Source organism: Silurus aristotelis (genome assembly GCF_946808225.1).
Source record: "Silurus aristotelis genome assembly, chromosome: 11".
Classification (NCBI taxonomy): Eukaryota; Metazoa; Chordata; class Actinopteri; order Siluriformes; family Siluridae; genus Silurus; species Silurus aristotelis.
The window spans coordinates 23,444,036-23,466,503 of NC_139584.1; the positions used below are offsets into that span (position 1 = coordinate 23,444,036).

Genomic DNA, 22,468 nt, shown 5'->3' on the forward strand with positions numbered 1-22,468 from the left:
CATCGTGTACTAATGTTTCAAAATGTCATGACTTCGCCCACGAGTTTGGAAAGCTCAGAAAAAAAAACACTGAGTGGTCGCTTTCTCCACAATGTGTACCATGCTCCCTTAAGAATGTTACTATAAATAGAGGCATCATTTTCATCTTTGTGTTGCAATCCAAAAAACCTCTCACATGCTGGAAAACAATGCTGTGTAACCCCAAGATAAATGCTGTTGCAAAGTGTTTCCCAATCCTCCACAGCACATTTTGGTCTTTTTCTTGCTCTAACACACTTTATTTAGCATTGTTCTACTGAGCTCAATGTCTCTCGATGTCCATTACTGGGACAGTCTGTGCTCTAGTTTTAGTTTGATGATAAAAAACTGATACTGGTATCGGTCCATTTAGATTTTGAATCGCTCTTTTGCCAACAATGATATCATTTTTTCAGCCATAGCCAAGAAGTCTGTGTAGAGTCCTTTTATTAATAGTTACATTTTTTGGTTAATACGGTGGAAATCGTAAATTATCATGACTATGCTTACATAGTCATGTAAAGTTTAAGAATTAAAAGTTAAAGTTTAAAAAAAATAAAAAATTCTATCAATATATACATATAACTAGTCAAACTTGAGTGTAGCTGGATTACATAAATATATACCAAGGTGGCACATGGAATTTATTTCCAATGGGTCGCTGGTTACAAAAAACATATGAGAGACTCTGCTTTAATTTTATTACGTTTCTCAATAAGAAACCTTGCAGGACCAAGGCCACGCAGAAGGGTGTTCACCAGATTCCTTTCTTATAGTTGGCTTTCCAAAAGCTGGGCTTGAACTCCCAGAACACCCACAACCTGTTTCCTACCAGATAAGCACTCATTACAAACACCGAGCCATGTAATGACACATTTATAAAGAGGCTACTTTTCTAGCCATAATAACTGTGGGTATCCGTAGTCCTGAGTACACTGGACTTCAGAACAGTGCTAGATCATCTGGACTAACAAAATGTTTTCAGTATATTACCCAGACTAAATTCAAAATCATTGTCAATCAAATGTTTGTCTACACCCAAAGTGGTGGCTCAGGCTCCAAACAAGCTGGAATATGTGAAGAATGTGTGCCGTAATGTATATGTGACGAATAAAGGCTTTGACTCGCATGGCACACCAAGTGATCTGCCAACAATGTTTCTTAATGAAAAATTGCTCAGCTGAGCCGGAAATCAGCGAATCTGGCAACAATCCAGATCGAATGTTCCCTTATTTTATCATTCTGCTGATTTATAGTGGTGGTGGAATTATTCTTAAACCTTTCTTCAATCATTAAATCTTTTATGTTGCCCATAATTACTGTAATATGTTCCCAGAGGTTATCTCTTAACACTTATCTGAAAACATTAAACAATTATGAAGAGAATGGGAGATTAGAGGTTTTCTGCCCTATTAAAACTTTTACTAGTGGAATACACCTCTAGTGAAGTATCTCTGAAATGTATTATTAGTCATTTTAATGTGGTTTAAATGAAGCATTGTGGATACTGGTGAAGAGCTACGTCAGGATTATTTTTTTTAAAAAATGGAATAGTTACATAGCGCCATCTGCTGAATAGACCGAAAAGGGATTCTATAGATTTTTTAAAAAACTGGTCCACGGAGAGGAAACTGAAGGTAGGTAGATGAATGGATGGATGGATGGATGGGTGGATGGATAGCTTGGTTGCCAATTTTCTTGTTTGCAGCTTCCAAAACCCTCACTGACCTTCAGTCTTATCCCAGCTCAATGTCATCTAATTACTAAAGATACTTCGACATTAGTACACTTAATTACACTATACATAGTACGAATTACACTACATATAAATATCCGGTTCAACCATTTTTACTTTGCAAATTTCGCTCCAGCATTGCACCTGTGATGTCGCCTTACTGAAATTAATCGTGTCTAGTTTATGCCTGTTTGCTGATTACCTGACTGGCTGATTGCTGATTGCCCAACGTCACGATCCTCCCTATAACCTTGCTAAGAAAATTCAATCACACTGGTGAAATAACACAAAATGCAATACACAAATGCTCCTGTTTTTCAGCAGTGGCATGTGGACAATGTGGCAAACTGAAAAGCAAAACCTTTACTGTATCAATCTTATAACAACTGTCTACTTACTTTAGTTAATAAAAAACAGTGAGCAGGAGATTATTAGGAATGAAAGAATACAATTGTATCAGAAGTGAAAGTGATCCACTTTTCAAATAAATCCATATGGCTGTGTTGTATTTTACTGCAAGATCCTGTAATAGATAGAAATGAATACGCAATACACATACAAATCCATACACATTTCAGTTTGCTGGTGTGTTTTATTATAAATATGTTTCTCAGTGCGCAAGTGACGGATTGAAGGTCGCATTGATTGTGTGCTACAGTTCACATCTGTGTGATTGATTTTCACCTTGGGATTGCATCTCCTCCACACTGCATTGGACTTTTCTTACTTTGCTTCATTGGTTTTTAATAAAACTCTGAGCCCAAATGTTTAAATGCTATGCGCATTACAAATGTGGATTCAGAATTTTAGTATTTTCCAACAAAGTGCTTATTTATTCCCCCAGACTACACCAGGTCTAAAACTGAGTGCCTCATTAATTCCATACTTCCGAGAACTGTGCATGGACCCTGTTACAAACATTATCCTGTGACTGCTGGCTGCTCTCTTGGATAAATGGGCCGACAAAATTGCTTTGAGTGACATATGGCATCACAACAGGAATCAGCTTGGAATTATCACACACTGATGCGCACACGTCTTTGTCTAGGCAGGAATGCTTTTTTATTACAGGCATACAGACATCAGAAGGCACTGAAGTTGCTTAGCATGAGCACCCACCTACCCATGCACACACACAAACACACACACACACACCTCCGGCTGTTTCACACATTTTCAGGGTCAAGGTTAAACAGTCTTGCAGTGTGGAGACCTTCGAGCCTGTCCACCTGGGTCACCAAAGAGGCATTCGAAGATTTCTTTACTAATTAATTTGATTTATTATTCAAGTAGCTTAACCAATTTTCCAAGGCTTAACTAGACTCCTCGTGTTACAGATTGAATAAAATAGAAATTTAAGTACAGGAACAATGTTAAAAGACTACACTCATATGGAAGAAGGAATTCTTTGAAAGAGTAAAAAATAAAACACTCATACATACCACATGGATCGATTAAAACACTCATTTTAAACAGTTGTGCCTTTAAATATATTTGTATTATTATTTTAAACTGTTCTCCATATGAATTTTATTGTTGTACAGGTTTGTTTCAAATGTTATAGGTGACAGTCTCATGTCTTGTCCCAGACACCTTGAAAAAAAGGTGTTTTTGGCAGCCATGGCAAATGTAATATTACAGGGGTTTTGATTAGGTGAATTAGAAAAAAATTCATTAGTTCAATAAGAATAATGAATAAGCACAAATTAAAAACTGATGTGACCCAATACTGGATGTAGTAACTTTTTTTCCAGATGTGTACTTAAAAAAACTGTTTTGTTTTTTTTAACCAATGCATTATGCTAGTTAAAACATTTCGACTGCCTTTTTGATTCTTTGAGTAATATTCAAGAGATATAAGTAAAGAAATTGTCTTTAAGGATCTGAAGACTTTCGGTAAACAGGCTCCAGTCACAACAGTAGTGCCCCATTCAACAACTCACTCATTCAATGAACAATAATTATTTTTTTTTTATCATTCAAATATTATAAAGTTCCTGAAAGTGGTAATACATTGCTAATAGAAACAACACGGAAGCACAGAAGGTCCCTATAGTACCATTCTCTTCAAGTATGTCCATCAGTCCATTCAGGTTCCCCCTTCAATGTTAAATCCAGTGCAGTGAACAAAATGATGGCAGAATAGGCTAACACTGCTAATCATAGCTGAAAGTGCATACACTCCTCCCCTTAAAGGCAGCCGGGAAGATTTACAAACAAATCTAACAAAGGCAGTGATGGGGAGGAAATTTTCAAGTGCAACATCTGAATAAATTCCCATGACATGTTTCAGTAATAGGACATGGATGCTACATGCAACTGATCATAATAGAAAACAAAATGTGTTATAAATTGATGGAATAACATTTATCATTATTACAATGTCCTTATAAAAAGGTGCCACACGAAAAAGCAGACTGAATTCATACTTTCAAAATGTAAACGTATACACCTTTTCTTTAAAATAAAAAAAGGAAGTTTATTTTCACAGACTATTTTCATGTCTCTGGATGGTTGACTGTTGGCTGTGGCTTCCTGATGTCCAAAGCACCACTGGCGTTGAGGTTAGCGTCGTCGTCATCTTGGCACGTGAAGAAATCGAAGTGTGTGTCCTGAGAGTGCGTCCCAGTTTATCCATAGTAAGATGGAAAGCAGGAGGAGGAGCAGTGTGAAGAAAATGCGGCTGCGTGTTTTCATCATGGGGGCCACAGTAGACACAAACACCAGGATAACGGCCATAAATGTAAGCACGATGTTGAATAGCTTGCCGACCAGGGCGCGTGCCGTGTTTTTCTCTAAGCCCTCTAGCTGCACCACTTGCTGATGTTGCTGTTGGACCTCCATATTGGAGATGCGCGTCTGACAGGCCTCCAGTGACTCCTAGAGGAGAAAAAGATACACAAATGAATATGGATGAAAGAGATGCGTGATAATTATCCCTTCGTCGGGCCTTGCTAGTGATCACTTATGTCATAACAGTTACATGCCTGAGTAGCTACTGGTCCTGTTCTATTACAATGAGCTTCAAACTGGAATTTAACCCAGTAATGTGTCTGTATATTAACGGATCTAAAGCCAATATGACTATAAACTCATTTGAAGAATGCACACATTAATATAAACCTGTGCCACATTTAAAGCCACTGTTATACAAAATGAATCCACACCTACTGACCAATCACAAGTGAGAATTCAATAGCAGTGTTTCAAAAATACAAATAGTGAATTTTCAACTTAGTCGTTTAGATAATGGTATTTAGCAGCTGGCTCAAGTTTTTTGGTCAGTAACTAGCAAGTTATTCTATTGCACCTGTACCCGGTTGACACTAGAGGGCGTAGTTTACTTTTAATAAGGAATACTGACCACAAAGCAGGATTTGTATGACTTTCAATAACAGTTTGGCCTGAAAGATACAAAGCACATACAATACCTGTATGTCTCGAGCCCTCTCATAGGACTGGTAAGCCATTTTCTCCTCCATGCTGGCCAGCTCCTGTTTTAGGTTCAGAATTTCATTTTGGTGAAGCTCCGTCAGGTCGTTCAATTGCTCCTCCAGCCGCTCACACCTACAAAAACACCCAATTCAAAGTTATGAAAACAAATTATCACTTTAGTGGCAAAATAATGTTACATTATATACAGAAGCAGAAATGATACTGGGAGTTTAAACATTTCCTGGAAAGATGAAGTTTTAATGAAAAAAAAAGAATGAGGTTGAGAATAGATTTATGTTTAGTCAGAATTATAAAGATGCTGATGGAAGGTCCAATGTTTCTCTGTTCACAACATATTTTCAGTCACCTCAGAAGTAAAACTGAACTACATATCTCTTTAAAAGCAGTTGCTTTTGAGGACGGAAACAATCGTGGTTTTATTTAAATATAAATGTTTAGCCTCTGCACAACCACTTTTTAAGCTAAAAAAAAAGTCAAGAACCCCACTTATCTCAGTAAACATTGCAGGTCCAGCACACATGCCAACACTTTTATTAAATAACTGTTCTGCCGTTCTTACTATTTTTAGCTGAAGGAAAAAAAGCTGAAGGAGTGGTGAAGCACAGCAGGACATTTTAGGGAGAAAAATCCCTTTGACTATGCTTTTCTAGTTCAGCCTCCCTCCCTTGCTCCATCCCTCCCTGTGCCCACTTAACTGTCCTTCTCCTCCACCTTTTTTTTTTTTATTTTTTTTTGAGGAATTTGGTAGCAGGTATCTTTCCATCCAAATGTTAAAAACAAGGTTTCTTGTTTCCAAAACTTAGTAAAAACATAATGTTAATCTTTCCATCAACCACTGTTATTTAAACACTCAAAGAAAAAAGAAATCAGATTACAATCAGAAGTATGAGGTAAACATAAACAGTCATATACAGAGTACTTTCTTTGTCATAATCTATTCAGAAAACTTGTTTCCATCACATTTTATCTTCTCATTAATCAGCACACCAATCGTTTCCATCTCAACCAAGCAGATTTCAGTTCACTTTTTTTCCTTTCTTGAATGTTACACAGATATGAAGCTTTTTAGAGACTGCACTTAGAAAAACGGTGCATTCCCACACTAATTATGAACAGCTGACAAGCCGCTGCCAAAAGTAATCCAGAATAAATAGCAGTTGTCAAGCTGCCTCTTTAGTTCTGCTACTGCTATTTGACTGTCTTGCTAAGATTTTTGCTGTTCTTGAATTTTAATTATGCAGGTGACATTTTTTTGCAACAATGTAAATAGTAGTAGTTTCAGGGCCAGACATTATTTACACTATTGACACGTGTATTTGGAATGCACTTGACTGTGTACATCTGAATATCGGATCTAATTAAAGAGGGCAAATTAAGCCATAAAACGGCATATGTGACCGCAGTATGAAGGTTATTCTGGTGCATGGATCCGGTGTAACGTATACGTGATTGCTTAGGAATAAGAATAAGACTTATTTCCTGAAGCTGGTAAAAAAAAAAGAGTGAAACCATTTTTTGCTCAAATTCCAGTCATTAAGGAAAGTCAAAGAGCAGCTGCTGATTTCCGTCAGTAAATGTATAAAATATGCAACTTTAAAACAAATTCAAAACCTAACCGTTACATTCTAACAAAAAAAGTTAAAGAATGTGAAACCAAAGATGGTTCTGTTTACTTTCATTCAACTTTCCAACATGTGGAGCATTGTAAATGATTCCAGGTACATCAGGCTAAAACTGAGACAATGAGTAATGAAAAACTGACCCTCTCTCTGCTCTTAGACTATTATTTCGAATGCATTTATATTTAGTACAAAGTAATTACTGTCTGCAATGCAAAATGCAAGAGAAATGTTCTATAGTTCACAGACATCAGGTTAAAAAAACAATACCATATTGAATTAAATATAGATATAAAATTAAAGCCGTTCAGAGTGTTTCCTACCTGAACCGCTCCTCCTGCAGTATCCGTAAGGACAACGTGTAGTCTCGTTGGCAGTGGGCCTTTAGCTCCTCCAGAGATTCACCTAGACGAGCCTGAACCTCCCTGAGCTCCTGGACATCCTGTAACAGCATCTCCATTCCCATGCTATTTCCCCGCTCCAGTGTGTTGCCCTTAGAGCTTAGTGGGCCGCCCACTCCCCCTGTCACACTGTTGGTACCGGCCGATCCCGTCGTTGCACTTGAGCAGTCCTCCTCGCTGCCAAACCGTGGGCTGCCCTGCAAGTGCCCGCTGCTGTTGGCACCATTGACATCCTCTCCATCCTTTAGCACATTAATATTGTCGGCGCTGCCAAAGCGGTTGCGCAGGAGCGAGGCGATCTCGCGTGGCTTAGAGGCCACGGCCCCGGCCGCAGTGTGTGTAGCGTGTGAGAAGCTGGACAGGCCGCCCCGCACGCTGTTCACCACACCGTCATTAAGACCTGTGATAACGCGCGCACCCACATCACGTAGACCCTGCTGAACATCGCGCAGCACACCTTTGTGCTGGCGTGCCGCGTCGCCACCATGCTCAGCCTCGCGGAGACGACGCCGGTAGTGCTCCAGCTTGCGCTGTAGCTGTGCGATACTCGCTGCCGATTTCTGGTTTTTCTTCTCAAAGACCTAAAAGTAGAAAGAAAAGCATAAGAGGATATTGAAATCAATTCCACTAGTTCTGATATGTGATTTGGTCAATTTCCACATGTTTATAGTTAATTGAGGAGGAATCTGGACCCTCTAGTGATCCTGATTTCACAGAACCCAAAGGATGGTTTTTTTTCCCCCAAAATAATCTAATTTATAATCCAAGTTAAGTGGTTCGTTTTCTTCTCATATAGCCGAGATCTCACCTGTTTAATCCGGGAGCTCTGCTGCTTGTCATTGGTGTTGTTGGCGAGCTTGAGGTACTCGGCTACATTTTCATCACGCGCCGCTTGCTCGATGCGCAGCTGCTCGGTAAGCCTCAGGATCTTCTGTTGGAGCTGCGCTATGGTCTGCCGTGCCCGCTGGGGGTCGAGCGGCGAGTCCTCTGACCCGGCCTGAGCGCTGTCCACATTGCAGAGTGATGCCTGAGCCAGACTGCCCTCCAGCCTCTCGATCTAAAACAGGCACAGAGATTTGGATGGCAAAAGAACAACAGGGATTTCTGAAAAGCATTTTGCAGCTTTCTTTTTATCTTTTGGGTTTGTTTTTTTAATCAATTTTTTTTTTGCTGACACTTTAAAGCAATCTACCACTTCCGCCAGTGCCTCAGTGTCAACATCGTGACTTTTACGATCAATTACCTCAGATCATATAATAAAGACTTCCTCAACCAGAAAGCAATAACCTGAAGCTGTAAATCAGGATGTAAACTCACTGAGCATGTTTAGCATACCAGTGCCTTTTTTAAAATTATTTTTGCAAACAGACTTTTGTACTCAGGTTGTGCAATCGCTGTTTCCGTTTCATTTTCAACACAAGCTTTTTAAAGTGTTTTGTTGATAAATTAATGATCTCTACTGTGAAATACCATGATTTTTTTTTAGACTTGATCATCATACCGGGACCATGAGATCAGTAACCCCAGGGCTCAATACAGGGCTACTTTGAATACATGTCGAGCTCAGCTGGTTTCCTTTAGAATGATTAATGCTAAAATCATGTTTACTGTTACAGTCGGTCAGCTGGCTTCTGAAAAAGTGTGTTAAACCGGGCTACATTATTTATTACTCACTTTAGTAGAAAAAATATACAAGTAGACAAAATTATAGGATTATTTAATATGCTGTTTGGGAAACGACAGCCTGAAGCACATCCGGTAATACACGGTCAAACAAGCTAGAATAGTGAATGTATTTGGAAAAAGGTGAATGTAGCAATATTTCTACATAATATACTATTTGTGTCGGTAGTCATATCTGGGTTTTGTGTGAACTTTAAGTCCTTACTTGTAAAACCTAAACGGAACTATATGAGCACATTCTCTTGTATTATTTTCCTCTCAGGTTGAGTCTAAGGCTCGGTTAGTATCGGATAAGACACCGGTTGTTACACGCGACTAACGCGTGACATTAGCATGAATATTCTCAAGAGACAGAAATGACTCCTTTGCGTATATATTTAACCACTTATCTATGTAATAACTGTAACTTTAGGACCTTTGTTCACCATACAGCAGGTGAGAATCGAAATTTAAAGTCGTCCAGAAACCTATAAAGTGTATCTAAACCCCCCGCTTATATCCTCCTTACCTCTCCGTTTTTTAAACGGAGTATTTGTTCCCAGTGCATATTGCGCTCCGGTCGCTTGCAGCTGCTCTTGGCTGAACTGTCCAATTCATTTATAATTCTCACAGAGGACACTTGTGTGTACGAGACTGCGCTCCTCCTCAAACTCGCTCAACTCGTTCTGAAACTTCAGCGGCACCTGAAACCAGCGCGCGCCCCGCCCTCTGTTTTAAGCATGACATCATGAGCTGCTCGCGCAACTCGCGCTTGCAAGCGGGCGCGCGAGTGTCACTTATTCGTCACCGCACGTGGCGTGATCGTGCCAGGTAAAAAAAACAACAAAAAAAATACCCAGGGCCCCCAATGGACCGGAGTTCATTTATTATAGTGCCGCAAAAATAATGAAAATGTTCTTATTTCAATTTGATTTGATTTGGGTAACGTTATTGTGTTTAGTTACGCGATTAACAATAAAAAAAAATAAAAACAATTAAAATAAAAAAATTTATCCTACTTGAATCTGGTCCGTGGTGCAAAAAAGGGTCTGGACCACTTCTCATACCTACACACCTCATGCACTCCCACTGGACATTTTATTAACCATATTGTTCAGTCTGTATACACAGACCATGCATAAAATTATGACATTATAGCACTGATGAAGTGAGAACACTGATTATCTCTTCATCATGGCACCTGTTAGTGGGGGGGGGGTTATTTATTAGACAGCAAGTGAACATTGTGTCCTTAAAGTTGATGTGCCAGAAGCAGGAAAAATGAGCAAGCGTAAGGATTTTGGCGAGTATGACAAGGGCCAAATTGTGATGTCTAGACGACGGTCAGAGCATCTACAAAACTGCAGCTCTTGTGGGATGTTCCCGGTCTGCAGTGGTCAGTATCTATCAAAAGTAGTCCAAGGAAGAAGCAGCGAGAGCTGGCCTGTGTGGTCTGAGCCAACAGACGAGCTACTGTAGCTCAATTTGCTGAAGAAGTTAATGCTGTTAATGCTTGACGAGTCAGGACTGTTTTGGCAGCCAGAAGGGGGATCAGCACAATATTAGGCAGGTGGTCATAATGTGATGCCTGATTGGTGGCAAAAGTTATGCCTGGTCAGTGTATATGCAATTATTTATCAGTATCCTTAAACGGTTTGTCCTCTCTGTGCTTTGAAAAGAGAATTATGTATTATCAGTGATAACCAGGACCCTTGCATACCTCCCCTAAACTGAAATCAGAAAGCCATCCATGCACTCATCGGAGGACTCATACTCACAGTATGTTCATACTGAATATACTTTCAACACGATACTTTCTGACTTGTAAATGGTTTATAATCCAATTGGTTCCCCTTAAAGTTTCTTTCTTACTTATGTTTCAGAGACTTTCCATGATCATTAGGAATCCAAAACCACATCCGTATTTCTATGCTAAGTCACTCTGGGACAGTAGATATTGTTAAAAAAGCGACCAAAATTATATTTAACTGAGATATTATTTTGGTATCGAATTACTGGTGGTGGTGGTAGTACTGTATGTGTGTAGATAAAGTAGTCAACATGTTGGGAAATATTAACCGATTTCAAGTCAAACGTAGCAGACACACCTACCTAGTTGGTTTACTTTGTATATGTGCAGTTAGACAGTATAGAACATTGACATGGCATTAACCTTTGTTGTCCTCTAGCTGTTCATCGGTCGTCAGTGTATTACCAAGACAAGGAAATTGGCTTGATAATAACACAGACATCAACACTAAACTAATTCTCAAACCTAATTTATATATGATTTTGGTTTCTTTTTTTTTTCTTTTTTTTGTTTGTCCCAGAAATCTAGCATCAAACGTTATGACAAAATAAAACTGCCCCAAAGCCATTAAATAATTAAAAAAAACCCCGCAATGATAACATCAATTCATGTAAAAACTGTTATTGCTAGACAAGTTTTATAAATACACTACAGCTCTGGGCTACATCCAAACTTGCAGACTGTCACACTAAAAATAGCAACTTGTAATAATCTTCTTACTACTCTTCAGCAGGCAGATTTTGTCCTAGATCCTGCATTGGTTTAGGAATCAGTCGCATTGCACTTTAGCACTTTATGAATGTTGTAAAATAAAGTTTGGGACATGGTCAGAGAATTACATTCATGTAAAGTGTTAGGGAGATAAATCGAATTAAGGCTAAGTGCTAAGTAGATAAATGGGTTTCAGCAATTGTCCGTTTTAATAGCTGGCTCTCAGGTCAAACATGTTCCTCCGGTTTTGGCAAGAACACAAACACTAAGGTGGAATTTGAATGGCCAGCATTCCACGGATTGTTAATTTGGTTAGACAGATTGCCATCTGAGTGCCATCTATGTCCCAATAGAAAACCATCTTTCAAAGTGACTGGTTTATTTTTTTCTCTTGAAGTTGGTGTAAAATTGAGGTAAGATGTCACAAAGTCACAAAGACTGTTCAACCAGGTGTTTCAATAGGCATGGTCAACAAAATACACTCCCTGTCAAACAGAATAGTAAACCAATAGCATACCTGCTACTGTACTACATACATAATTCTAAAGCCATTCAGGTAATCAAAAAGTAAATGTGATGTAAAAAAAAATAAAAAAAAATAAATAATAATAATTTAAACAAATATATGATATATACTCCCATAGTTTATGCATTTCTAAGACTTAAAGGTACAAACAGTCTTTTTTTTTTTTTTTTTTTTTTTTTTTTTTTACATTTCTTACTTATAAAAATAAGATGAAATATTTGTATAACATAATGGCTGTAACAGAAGTATATCAAGAAACTTACTTCCAGGAGAATGCCTTATTTAGTTTGGAAAGGTTTCTTGTTAGTCACTACTTTACAGAAGCAACATATATCCTGGGGGTAAATCTTTGTGAACATTAGTGTGAGGAAATGGGGAGGGCTCCAGCAGTAAAACCAACTCAATCATCAAATGTCGAAACGTTCTATTCAACCAGTTGAGCCCTACCTTTCCGTAGTGACTAATCTTACCTAATACACCATTAAATGGCACAAAACACACTGCAGTTTTATGCAGTTATTAGAACTTTATTTAGGATTGGTTTAGTTGGCTTTTCTGTACTACAGTTTTTTCTCGGATAAATGGAGCATTTCTCAGGTCAGAAATGAAGTTCTCAAAACTACTTGTTTAACCTAATTTAGTCATTTGTGCTCATTATAGGGAAATTTCTTGTTGCTTTGATCAAATTGCCAATGCTTTTGTACATATATTTAATAGATTGTATATAAGTGTCTGCTGTTTCCTACATTATCAGTTGTTTATGTCATGTTGATCAAAATATATTATACTGGTTTTACCTGAATAGTCTCAACCCCCAAAACATCTTGCCATCAGTTCATTGCATAAGTCACGGAATGCAAAATGGTTAAACCAGTTTTCGTCATCTGTCATCTCAAATTTCTATTAAACTTTTTTTGTAAATGTGACTTGAATTGATGTGCAGATGAATCTTGAATGTCACTAATGAAGGCGAGTGAACGGCATCAGATCAACCAATGATCAACTAGTTCTCTGAAACAGGGAATTCAAATTTTGTGCATTTTCAATCACTGTAACACAAACTGACGTTTATATCAAGAAATCCTAAAACTGTGCAGTGTCATACTGACAACATGACTAATCATTTTGACTATCTTATGTGTGAACAATGCCTTTTCATTCTGATGGGAATGAGATGTTCATTGACACAAATACTTACTTTTGAGAGATGAACTAAGGATTTTGAGAAAGTACAGACTTTTGCACAAAATCAATTTACATTGTGCTGTTGGTACAAATTGTTTTGAAAATGCACTTACTGGTTTGCAAATATTAAGCATGATTCGAGAAATGCTCCAAAGCAACTGAGAAAAACTGTAATACTGTTACAGTGAATTGTTTTTCTTGTTTTATGGAGCAGATGTTTTTGAAAAGGGGGGAAAGCAGCTGAGCTCAAATCCAAACTAAATGAGCAGAGGCCTTTAAGCATGCACTGGATGAATTCACTTAAGAAGTGGCCACTCGCAGCACCGTGGGGAGAAGGTTTTTTGTTTTTAATTACTCTTGACTGATAGAATGAATGAAACACTGAACGTTCTCAGGTCCATATTATGTGACCGCAGCTAAATCAATGCGCCTGAAAAACACTAACTAGTTTATTAGGGATTCCTGGACACCCGCCTAATTTTGCAATTATCTAAAGAGCCAATCAGGTGGCCGCAGCATCGTGCATAAAAACATACACATATGGTCGAGAACTTCAGTTAATGTCCACATGCAATTCGATTTAATTTGAGCACTTTTGCTCAGAACATGGCTGTTGTGCCAGACAAGCTGGTCTGAGTATTTCGAGAGAACTGCTGACCGCTTGGAATTCTACACACAACAACAATTTGTAGAGTATGGGTGGCAAAATCAAATTCTGCACAAGCTGCATCAGCATTTTTGCAGAAATGAAAGCAGAATAATACAGTTTCTTAGTTAACAGAAACTAAAAACAACTATTATACTAAAAATCTATGTAAAGTAAACTGCACAGTTGAATACTGGATAATATTTCTGGAATTCTATCTATTTTTAACTATCCAGTTTAGTTTAGAGTAACCCTTTCACTATAAACAGTAGTTATAGTTTGCTGTTCTTGACCGACAACAGTGAAACCCAATGTGGACTTTTTTCTGTTGTAGCCCAGGTGTTGTGTGTTCTGAGAAGCTTTTCTGCTCAATACAGTTGTAAATAGTGGCAATTTGAGTTACTCTAACCTTCCCAGCATCTAAATCCAGTCTAAGCATTTCCTTCTGACCGCTCTCATAAACAAAGCTTTTCCACCCCTGTTTTTGTTAGTTTTTTACCCACCATAAATAAAATCTAGAGATTGTTGTGTGTGCAAATCTCACGACTCAAGAGATCAGCAGTTTCTAAAATAAACAAAAAAATCCAAGAATTTCATGTGACCGTATATAGCAAATGTTGCATTTACACACAAAAACTCCATACATTTTAGTTTCTCAATGAATGACCTAATAATGATCTAATCAACATCATTATAAGCCTGTAAAATAATAACTTATAGAAACATTAACACGTTTTGCAAAGAAGGAACACACGCATTTTTAGATTTATAAACATTATCTTTTTTCTGGCTTTGAAAAAGATTTGCCTAAGGTTTTCTGACAAAATGCTACTCCTGACGTTTAGGCTCATTAGAACCCCTAACAAGGCATTGAACTTTTGCTCATAAACTATTAGAACTGGCCTTATGTTAGGAGAAGGGATTCTCCCAAGGGGAAATACTGATGGCATGATGACACAGGCAAGTTAAAAACAGCAGTAAAATAAGGCCATAGTTGAAGTTTTGCTCCAGTTGGTTAAAAAGTCTGTTGGATGCAGCCCAAAAAGCAGTCAATAAAATAAATAAAATAAACATAGCCATAAGTTTGGGTTGGCATTCTAATGTCATACCACTGAAAACCAAGGCTTATTTTGAACCACAAGCACAGAGTACATACCGAGCCCATTAGTCATATTTCACCAGAGCACACCTGACATCCGGGTGAGTAACAGCACCCAGCTACAGTATGAACCGAGGTATGTTAAATACAAGAATTAACTCATAAATGCCACAGCTAGTCCAAATCTTACTCTTGCATTTACAATGCAATCCCTCACATGGCCTGTTTCATCTGAATTATGCATTTAGCCAAGGAATGCATTATTCAATGTTATTTATGAACATCTGCTCTTCTGACGAAAAGGATCCTGTCAATCAGTGTACGTCGCTGTTAATACACATGAACACATGAACCAGCAGCTAATCCAGACAGCGTGTTACTTATTTTTGACTCGCTGACCAGGTTTAGGATAAAATCAAAGGACAGTTCGGTTCATGGACTGACTGTTTTGAACCACAAATCTTGATAAGAAGGCTTGAACAGCTCTGGTACAGAATGACATCAAGCAATAAAACTGCGAGGTGCTTTCCAGTGAAACGGAAAATAGGATACACAAACAAGATGGAAATAGATAGGGAAACAATAGAGAATGAACCTGATCAAATAAGGATCTAAAATGTGATTTGTTTTTTTGTATGAATCATATTGAATGACAGATGGCAAAGTAGTAGTACAAAGTAGTAACTTGAAAAATAAAAATAAAAAAATAAACCACAGCAAAAACAAACCATAACCACTACAAATATAGCCATGACCTAATCATTTAAGCAGTTAATGATTCAGGTTGGGAATTACAAGGCAACTGCTGTCACCAACTGCTGACACCATTGGTTGTCACCATTATCTGGTCTTTTGTTAACAAAGAAGTTTAGGTACCTGGAACTTTACAACTTTCCCATGGATACCCTGGTTTTATAGTTTAGTGCAGGTTGGCTCTGTGAGCTTTGTGCTTGCCTAAGGCAGTTCCGCTATGTGTAATGGAGTATAAGAACAAGAAAACACAGTATTCATGCAAATAACAATTAGGTGCATTTAAAGCATAAGAATTACAGGAAACTCAGAGGCGTATCTATTACATTTCCTCCTCCACATCTATAACTTAATATAATAAGATTTATTCCTGAATTAAACTAGAGTCACCCCCTGGATTTACACATATCCATTCACCCTTCCAAAGTGCATGCACACACACACATACATTTATATATGCAAACATATCTGACCTTGGCAAAAAACGCAACGCAACACACTCACCCACACCCACATGTACATGCAAACACAGCTTCCACCGCAGGACAAATCGTGTTTACATCCCAAACAGTAAGGCAGAGAATGAGACACTGGTTCAGCTGAAAAGCAAAGCTCAAATAATGCTGCTGAAAGCACACACATTGAAATAAAAAAAAAGGGGAGGCCAAGCCCATCATCAAAGCTTTGAAATATGAATGGAGGAAATTTGAACAATATGCCACAACATTATGTGTCCAGGTTAGAAATGCATGTATAAATAATAAAAGGGTGAGGTGAGGTGAGATCATGTGTGTCTTCAAGCAATGTAAGTTAGCAGGGGAAAGAGTGGGCGAAATTCAGTATTAAAGCAAATTTCAGATTATGCCATATCTTCCTGCAGTACTACTAGTATTACTTTGGATAGTAATATCTGCCTAAATAAAAGAACACATAGTAAACATAGTCGTTGTATTAGTAACCTGATCTTGTCACATTGTGGGAAAAAAAAGATATTTCTGTTCAGGGTGTGCGTACACAAGTTTGAGAAAGTCATTTTGTGTGCGTTTATGCTACAGTCAATCATAAATAAGGGATGAATAAGTACTCCGGGTGAGGTTAGGCGGTTAGGCCACTATATTGGCTCATGTTTTCAAGGCGAAAAACAAACTTGCTCTACGGCAGGAGTCATTGTGTGTCATGCACTCTAACCACAGTTCAGCTGCTAAAACACACACACACACACACACACACACACACACACACACACACACACACACACACACACACACACACACACACACACACATACACACACACACACCCCAAAGTGAAACGTCCTAATAGGCACAAGCATTGCTTATGAAATCACAACCTGCATAATCTACAGTCATTTCATTTCATGCTAATTTGTTCATAAGGTTCACCTGCCTCGATTGAGTACTATATGATTTCAAGAGTATAATCAGCTTTACTTTAAACAAATACCTGGAACAAAAACAAGTTTCATATAAGCTGTCTATAATTCCAAACAGCATGTGTTTATGTTTGAAAGTAATCCGACTGTCAAGCAATAAAAGACATTTAGGACTGTTACTGGCACCCTGTGGTTGCATGCTGTTATGTCAGAATAAGCTGTTCTGCTGACATACAATACATTTAGCATGGTAGGGGATGAAAGGTGGAAAATGTTTGACTAATTATGGTCAAAGGATATAGGACAAGGTTAATCACGAGTCTTTTTATGGGTACAGATAAGCAACTGTATTACAATGCCACTATCAGTATCTGCATCACTGTACAGTGCAAAAGTGATATAAATTCTATCTATCTATCTATCTATCTATCCATCCATCCATCCATCCATCCATCCATCCATCCATCCATCCATCCATCCATCCATCCATCCATCCATCCATCCATCCATCCATCCATCCATCCATCTAAATCAGAATACAGACTGACACATGTGCTTGTTGTGGCCTAAACTTAAAAAATGTACTTCTTCTTTCCCCATCTTAAATAGAAAATAGTATTTGAAATCAATTTTGCTTGCACCTGCATGTGACTCTGACCGATGTTACTAAGCATGTTACTAAGGGTGAATGAATAAATGATAAATAAATAAACACTGTTTTGCAGAAAAAAGACTAAATCAAATGCGCAATTGTTTAGAAGTCAGCACTTTTAATGTAAATAAGGTTTTATTATACACGTCACCCCAATGCTTAGTCGAGTTAAACAACCAAAACTTGTGAGAATTTTCACCAAAATCTTAGCTAGGAGAAAAACTAATATTTTAAAATAGTTAGGTCTAGGTTATTGATTATTTTTCCTAGCAGCTCTTGTGGCAGTAGTGATGGCTGTAATTTAAACAATGGGTTTGTATTAATGCATTCATTCTTATGTTTATTAAAATATAAAAACTTAACAGAATAAAAAAAGATGCTGTTATCAAATAAAAGTATCATCACTGATATGGGCAATATTTTGTAAGCAAGCTATTATGTAATATATATGGAAAATGCCATTAAGACTTTCTCAAATACATGACACATGCTGTGTTTTATTTTTAGTCTGTCTTATTAACTTTCAATAGAGAGAGTAAGAAAGAAAGAAAGAAAGAAAGAAAGAAAGAAAGAAAGAAAGAAAGAAAGAAAGAAAGAAAGAAAGAAAGAGGCCAGTAAGGGGGAACTTCTGTGTATTGATTAACAGGAACTTGTTTTGTGGAAGTTTCATAATATTAAATATAAAAATGAATGAGTAATACACCCTGCTATTTCGAAATACATAACTTTATACATAACATACATGCTGTTACGGTATTATAATTTACTTATGGGTACAACTGTACATATGATTACACTGCTGATGTGCTTTTATGGCTAAACACTCTAAAAAAAATTCAAGAAAGATACATATTACCGTATGAATTAGCATGTCTGTAAAAACGGATCAGTCACATTGCCCCTAATCAGATTACTTCCAAAGGCAATTCAATGTTTTTAATGCAAATCTGTTCATGTTTTTCCAGAGTTTACTGATTTTCAGATAGATTATAAAGCCCAATAACTTCTATAATTTGACTCCTACATATTAGAAAACATTACAACCAAGTCTCTTGCTAAACAAGTATATATGTGTATGAAAGAGAAATGAATTACTCTGTGGAAATTTCTGGCAGCTAAAATAAATAGTCTGTGCTGAATGGTTACTGAACACACATTTCATGAATTCTTGCTTATAAGTGTCTGTATCTACAGAAGGCTCATCAAATTATGCACATTTTAAAAATTAAAAGAGTGTTCTCATGAGCCAGCAGACCACAGACTGTGTCAATATTAATGCACCACTAGAAAGGACAAAAAAAGAGGAAACAATCAAGCCCAAGTGCTGTTGCCAAATTCTCCCTCTATCTCTCTCGCTCTCCCCCTCTTTCTCTTTCTCCAACCCCGGTTAAAGACCCTTACGCTCAAACAAAGTCTCGCTCAGAATTTCAGAAATCCTCCATTTTTTTTACTTTTCACCAACAATGGACCTTTTCAATGCCAATGGACAATTACATAACCTAATCCTGAATAAGGCCATGCATGTAACACACCAACACAAACACACACATTTACACATGCACAAGAAGCTAAGTGTAATCGCAAAAAGTTTGACAGATCTTTCACCAATGACCTTTGTGTGAACAAAAATGACACTAATATTTGCATAAAACTGCCCACGATAAAAAATATTGTGCAAATGCAGCGCTTTCAACAGAGACTTTTCTAAAACAGTTCTAAAACTAGCTCAAATCCTAAAAAAGAACTCACTGTATTTGTCGGAGAGGTGGATGGAGAGGACTCTGGTGTGATCAGGTTGAGAATAATTTCCATTGGAGAAATCATTGAGACCGGTCTGGTTTGCTACAACTCCAAAGTTCAACGAAATTTCTACTTGGTCAGTATGCTACAGAGTAAAATCACAACTGCCAGAAAGAGTTTAAGGTAACTTGAACAGGAGTCTGAAGTTCAGAACCCACTCCCATGGGTTTAAATCCTTAAAAACCACAGAGGCAGCTGAAAGCATTGTGAAAAGACCCTACAGTAAGATGAAAAGATGAACACAAAGTGGTCAAGTTCAAAGCCGGAGATATAAAAGAATAAAATCGCTTGACATTTCCACAGCTTTTCAGTAAAGAAGAAAAGAACGGAACAGAAACTCAGAGCACGAGAAAGGGCATGCAACCTTTTTTCCCCCCTACCCCTGGTGTGATTGCTTAGACAGCAAGCCCATGGTTTTTTTGGCCAGCAAAAGTGGTATCCATTTGCCTTGCAGAGCTTAAAAAGCACAGCCAATATGTGTGTGTCCTGCAAACTTAAACCAATCAGCAAACACAGTGGCCTCTGTAAACCAATCAACGCTTGCAATCCAGGGGATCCGTTCTAGCGACTGGCTATTATCCAAAGGGCAATCAATGGGCTAATGAGGTATGCAGTGAAGAACCCAAAGACACATTGGTCATACCTTACAAACAGTGCAAGCACAACAAGTTGCAGGAAAGTAATTTAAAGAAAAGTAAGTAAAAGACAGCGCACTCAATCTCATTAAACCATGACATAATGATAGCAGGGGGGCAAGTACCAGAAGCTTCTCAATGAAAAGGAATGAAAAGGGGAGGAAACAGAGTGCAGTGAGGGAATGTGGTGGGAGACAGGAGACACAGAGAGAGAGAAAGAGACAGAGAGAGTCTGCTGAGTTGAAAAATGGATTACATAAGACTAGCCTCCATTCATTTGAACAGAACTAGCAAACTAGCAGCTAGATTTTAATTCAAAATTACGTTTATAATAATGCACTCATTTTAGTAATCTGTTGTTTCTATAGTAACAAGGGCTTCCAGGCCATACAATGTACATTAGTTAAGGTTAATAATAAAAAGATTAAAAAAAAACAACAAAATGCATTAATATTAAGATTACACTAATACTTGCAGATTTGATTAAGGAGTCTTTTTTGTCTTATTTTTTTTGTAGCATAGAACTTAAATATCGAGTCTACTTTTCAAAATAATTGTTCTGGATCAATGACTGAAGACAAGCCTTGTTTTTTTTTTTTAACACACCATTGTGATTGCATTGAATATTGCAAATGTCATGGTACAAGATCTATGATAGGATGCAATCATTAGTTATTGGAATTCAAATTCAGATGCAGATATACTGTACTCATAAAAACACTAGATCAAGCATGTTCAAGCAAGGTTCAAATACACATACTGCATGCACGAGTGCTCACTGATGCTACTTGTAGGAGAACAATTCCCGATGATGTAATCGGATAGTCATACTGCTGACATCAGTGTTGTCACATGACAAACCCTCCACACACAAAAGTTCCTTGCCCTTGAAACCTACATACCTCTAGATTACTACTGAGGGGAAAAATATAACACTACTGGCAGATCATTTTTCTAGAAATAAAGGCTATAATGGCTATACCTACACCTAAATCCCAAGTTAAATAAAAGCTGTGGTTTTTCTAATGTGTATCGCTAAATGTTGCTCAAAACTATCAAATGATTCCAACTGGACCACACCAAGATAGAAAAACATGCTCACACACAAACACACACTTTCACAAAAAAAGCAAAGCTAAAGCTGGCCTTTTGTACTCTCCAACAATCAATGGACTCATTAAGACTTACATAAACCTATACTCAGTGGACCAAATCAGCCTAAATAGGACTGAATAGAATCTAAGCACACTCACTTCAACAGCATTGCTCACACAAGCACATTCATACTGAATTAGAATTTGGGTAGTGTTTTTATTGGATATAACAGGCATTTATTTGGTTTTAATGGAAACTACTACTACTAGTCTTTGAGGGTCTCTACAGAAAAAAACGCTGACTTCTATTAGTGGCATAGTTATGTCTAGTGGACCAATAAACACTTTTGTTAACATGTATTACGTGTTTGTTTCTATCAGACACCAGTAAGTATTATTAGGATGTCATCGAGCATCCAGATTCAGATAATGGTTTATTTTATTTGCTGATAATGATTGAAAGATTTACATTCTATATGCTTATGTAATTCATCTTTCCTGGTGTTTATCTTTACACCATAGATTACAAGATCATCCACCCTTAAATTCGTCAACTATAATGGGTTATTAGAGTGGACCATGCCAGCAAAATAAAAAGAGGCTTCATTCCACAGGATAAAAGATTCACGTTTTCTTCAATTTAATTCATTCACCAATCTGGATGTGTGTATAGTAGTCAATTGGCTTCTTTTAAAATGTGTTCTTCACTGACCTTTTACATGTTTTGAGGTCTTAGATAAGATAAGACCTTTGTCCACACCCAGTTGCAGTGCTGCATAAGAAGCTGTTGCGAAAATAGAAGAGGTTTCGTCGTGCTCTCTCTTTCATACTAAGTGTTTATTTTCCTTACAATTAAAAGTGGAACGGAAAGTGAAAGGGCAGTGTGACCAGGATTATGACAAAAATGTGTTCGAGAAATACAGAGGAAGGACGTAAATATAAAACCACGCTTGCTTGGAAATGACGGGATGCATGGTTAGGATTATCTGACAACCCACTATCAAACATTCTTTGGTATATCTAAGCATCTGGTCACAAATAGTCCAAAAATGTTGATGGAGGTTGATGTTGAATGGCATTTGATGTCAAAGTAATTCTGTCATGACCGTATTTCTTAAGCATGTTAAATGCAAGAGAGCAAAAAGTGTATCAAATGGTTTAGGAGGCTTTCTTGTCATAAAGGAAAGCTACGGATAAGCACATGGATGAAAATAAAAACACACTGTTTAATGATTGAAGACTACTTGTGTCAAAAGAAAAGTGGCATGCTAAAACA

The 22,468-nt window shown here is 37.6% G+C and overlaps 1 protein-coding gene across 5 annotated transcripts in view; it reads right to left on the reverse strand.

Moving 5' to 3' along the window:
- Positions 1–2,792: 2,792 nt before the first annotated feature.
- Positions 2,793–22,468, reverse strand: part of tmcc1a (transmembrane and coiled-coil domain family 1a) — a 45,867-nt gene continuing 26,191 nt past the window's right edge. For 4 of the 5 annotated variants that reach the window (XM_083554534.1, XM_083554535.1, XM_083554536.1 and 1 more), the window contains 4 exons: positions 8,038–8,286; positions 7,152–7,810; positions 5,185–5,320; positions 2,793–4,633 (listed from right to left, as the gene is read on the reverse strand). In XM_083554534.1, coding sequence (XP_083410660.1) covers positions 4,331–4,633; positions 5,185–5,320; positions 7,152–7,810; positions 8,038–8,286 — 1,347 coding nt within the window. In that variant the 3' untranslated portion in view covers positions 2,793–4,330. Of the gene's footprint in view, positions 4,634–5,184; positions 5,321–7,151; positions 7,811–8,037; positions 8,287–9,420; positions 9,608–22,468 lie in introns of those variants that run through there. The other variant, XM_083554532.1, reaches the window with a different exon arrangement.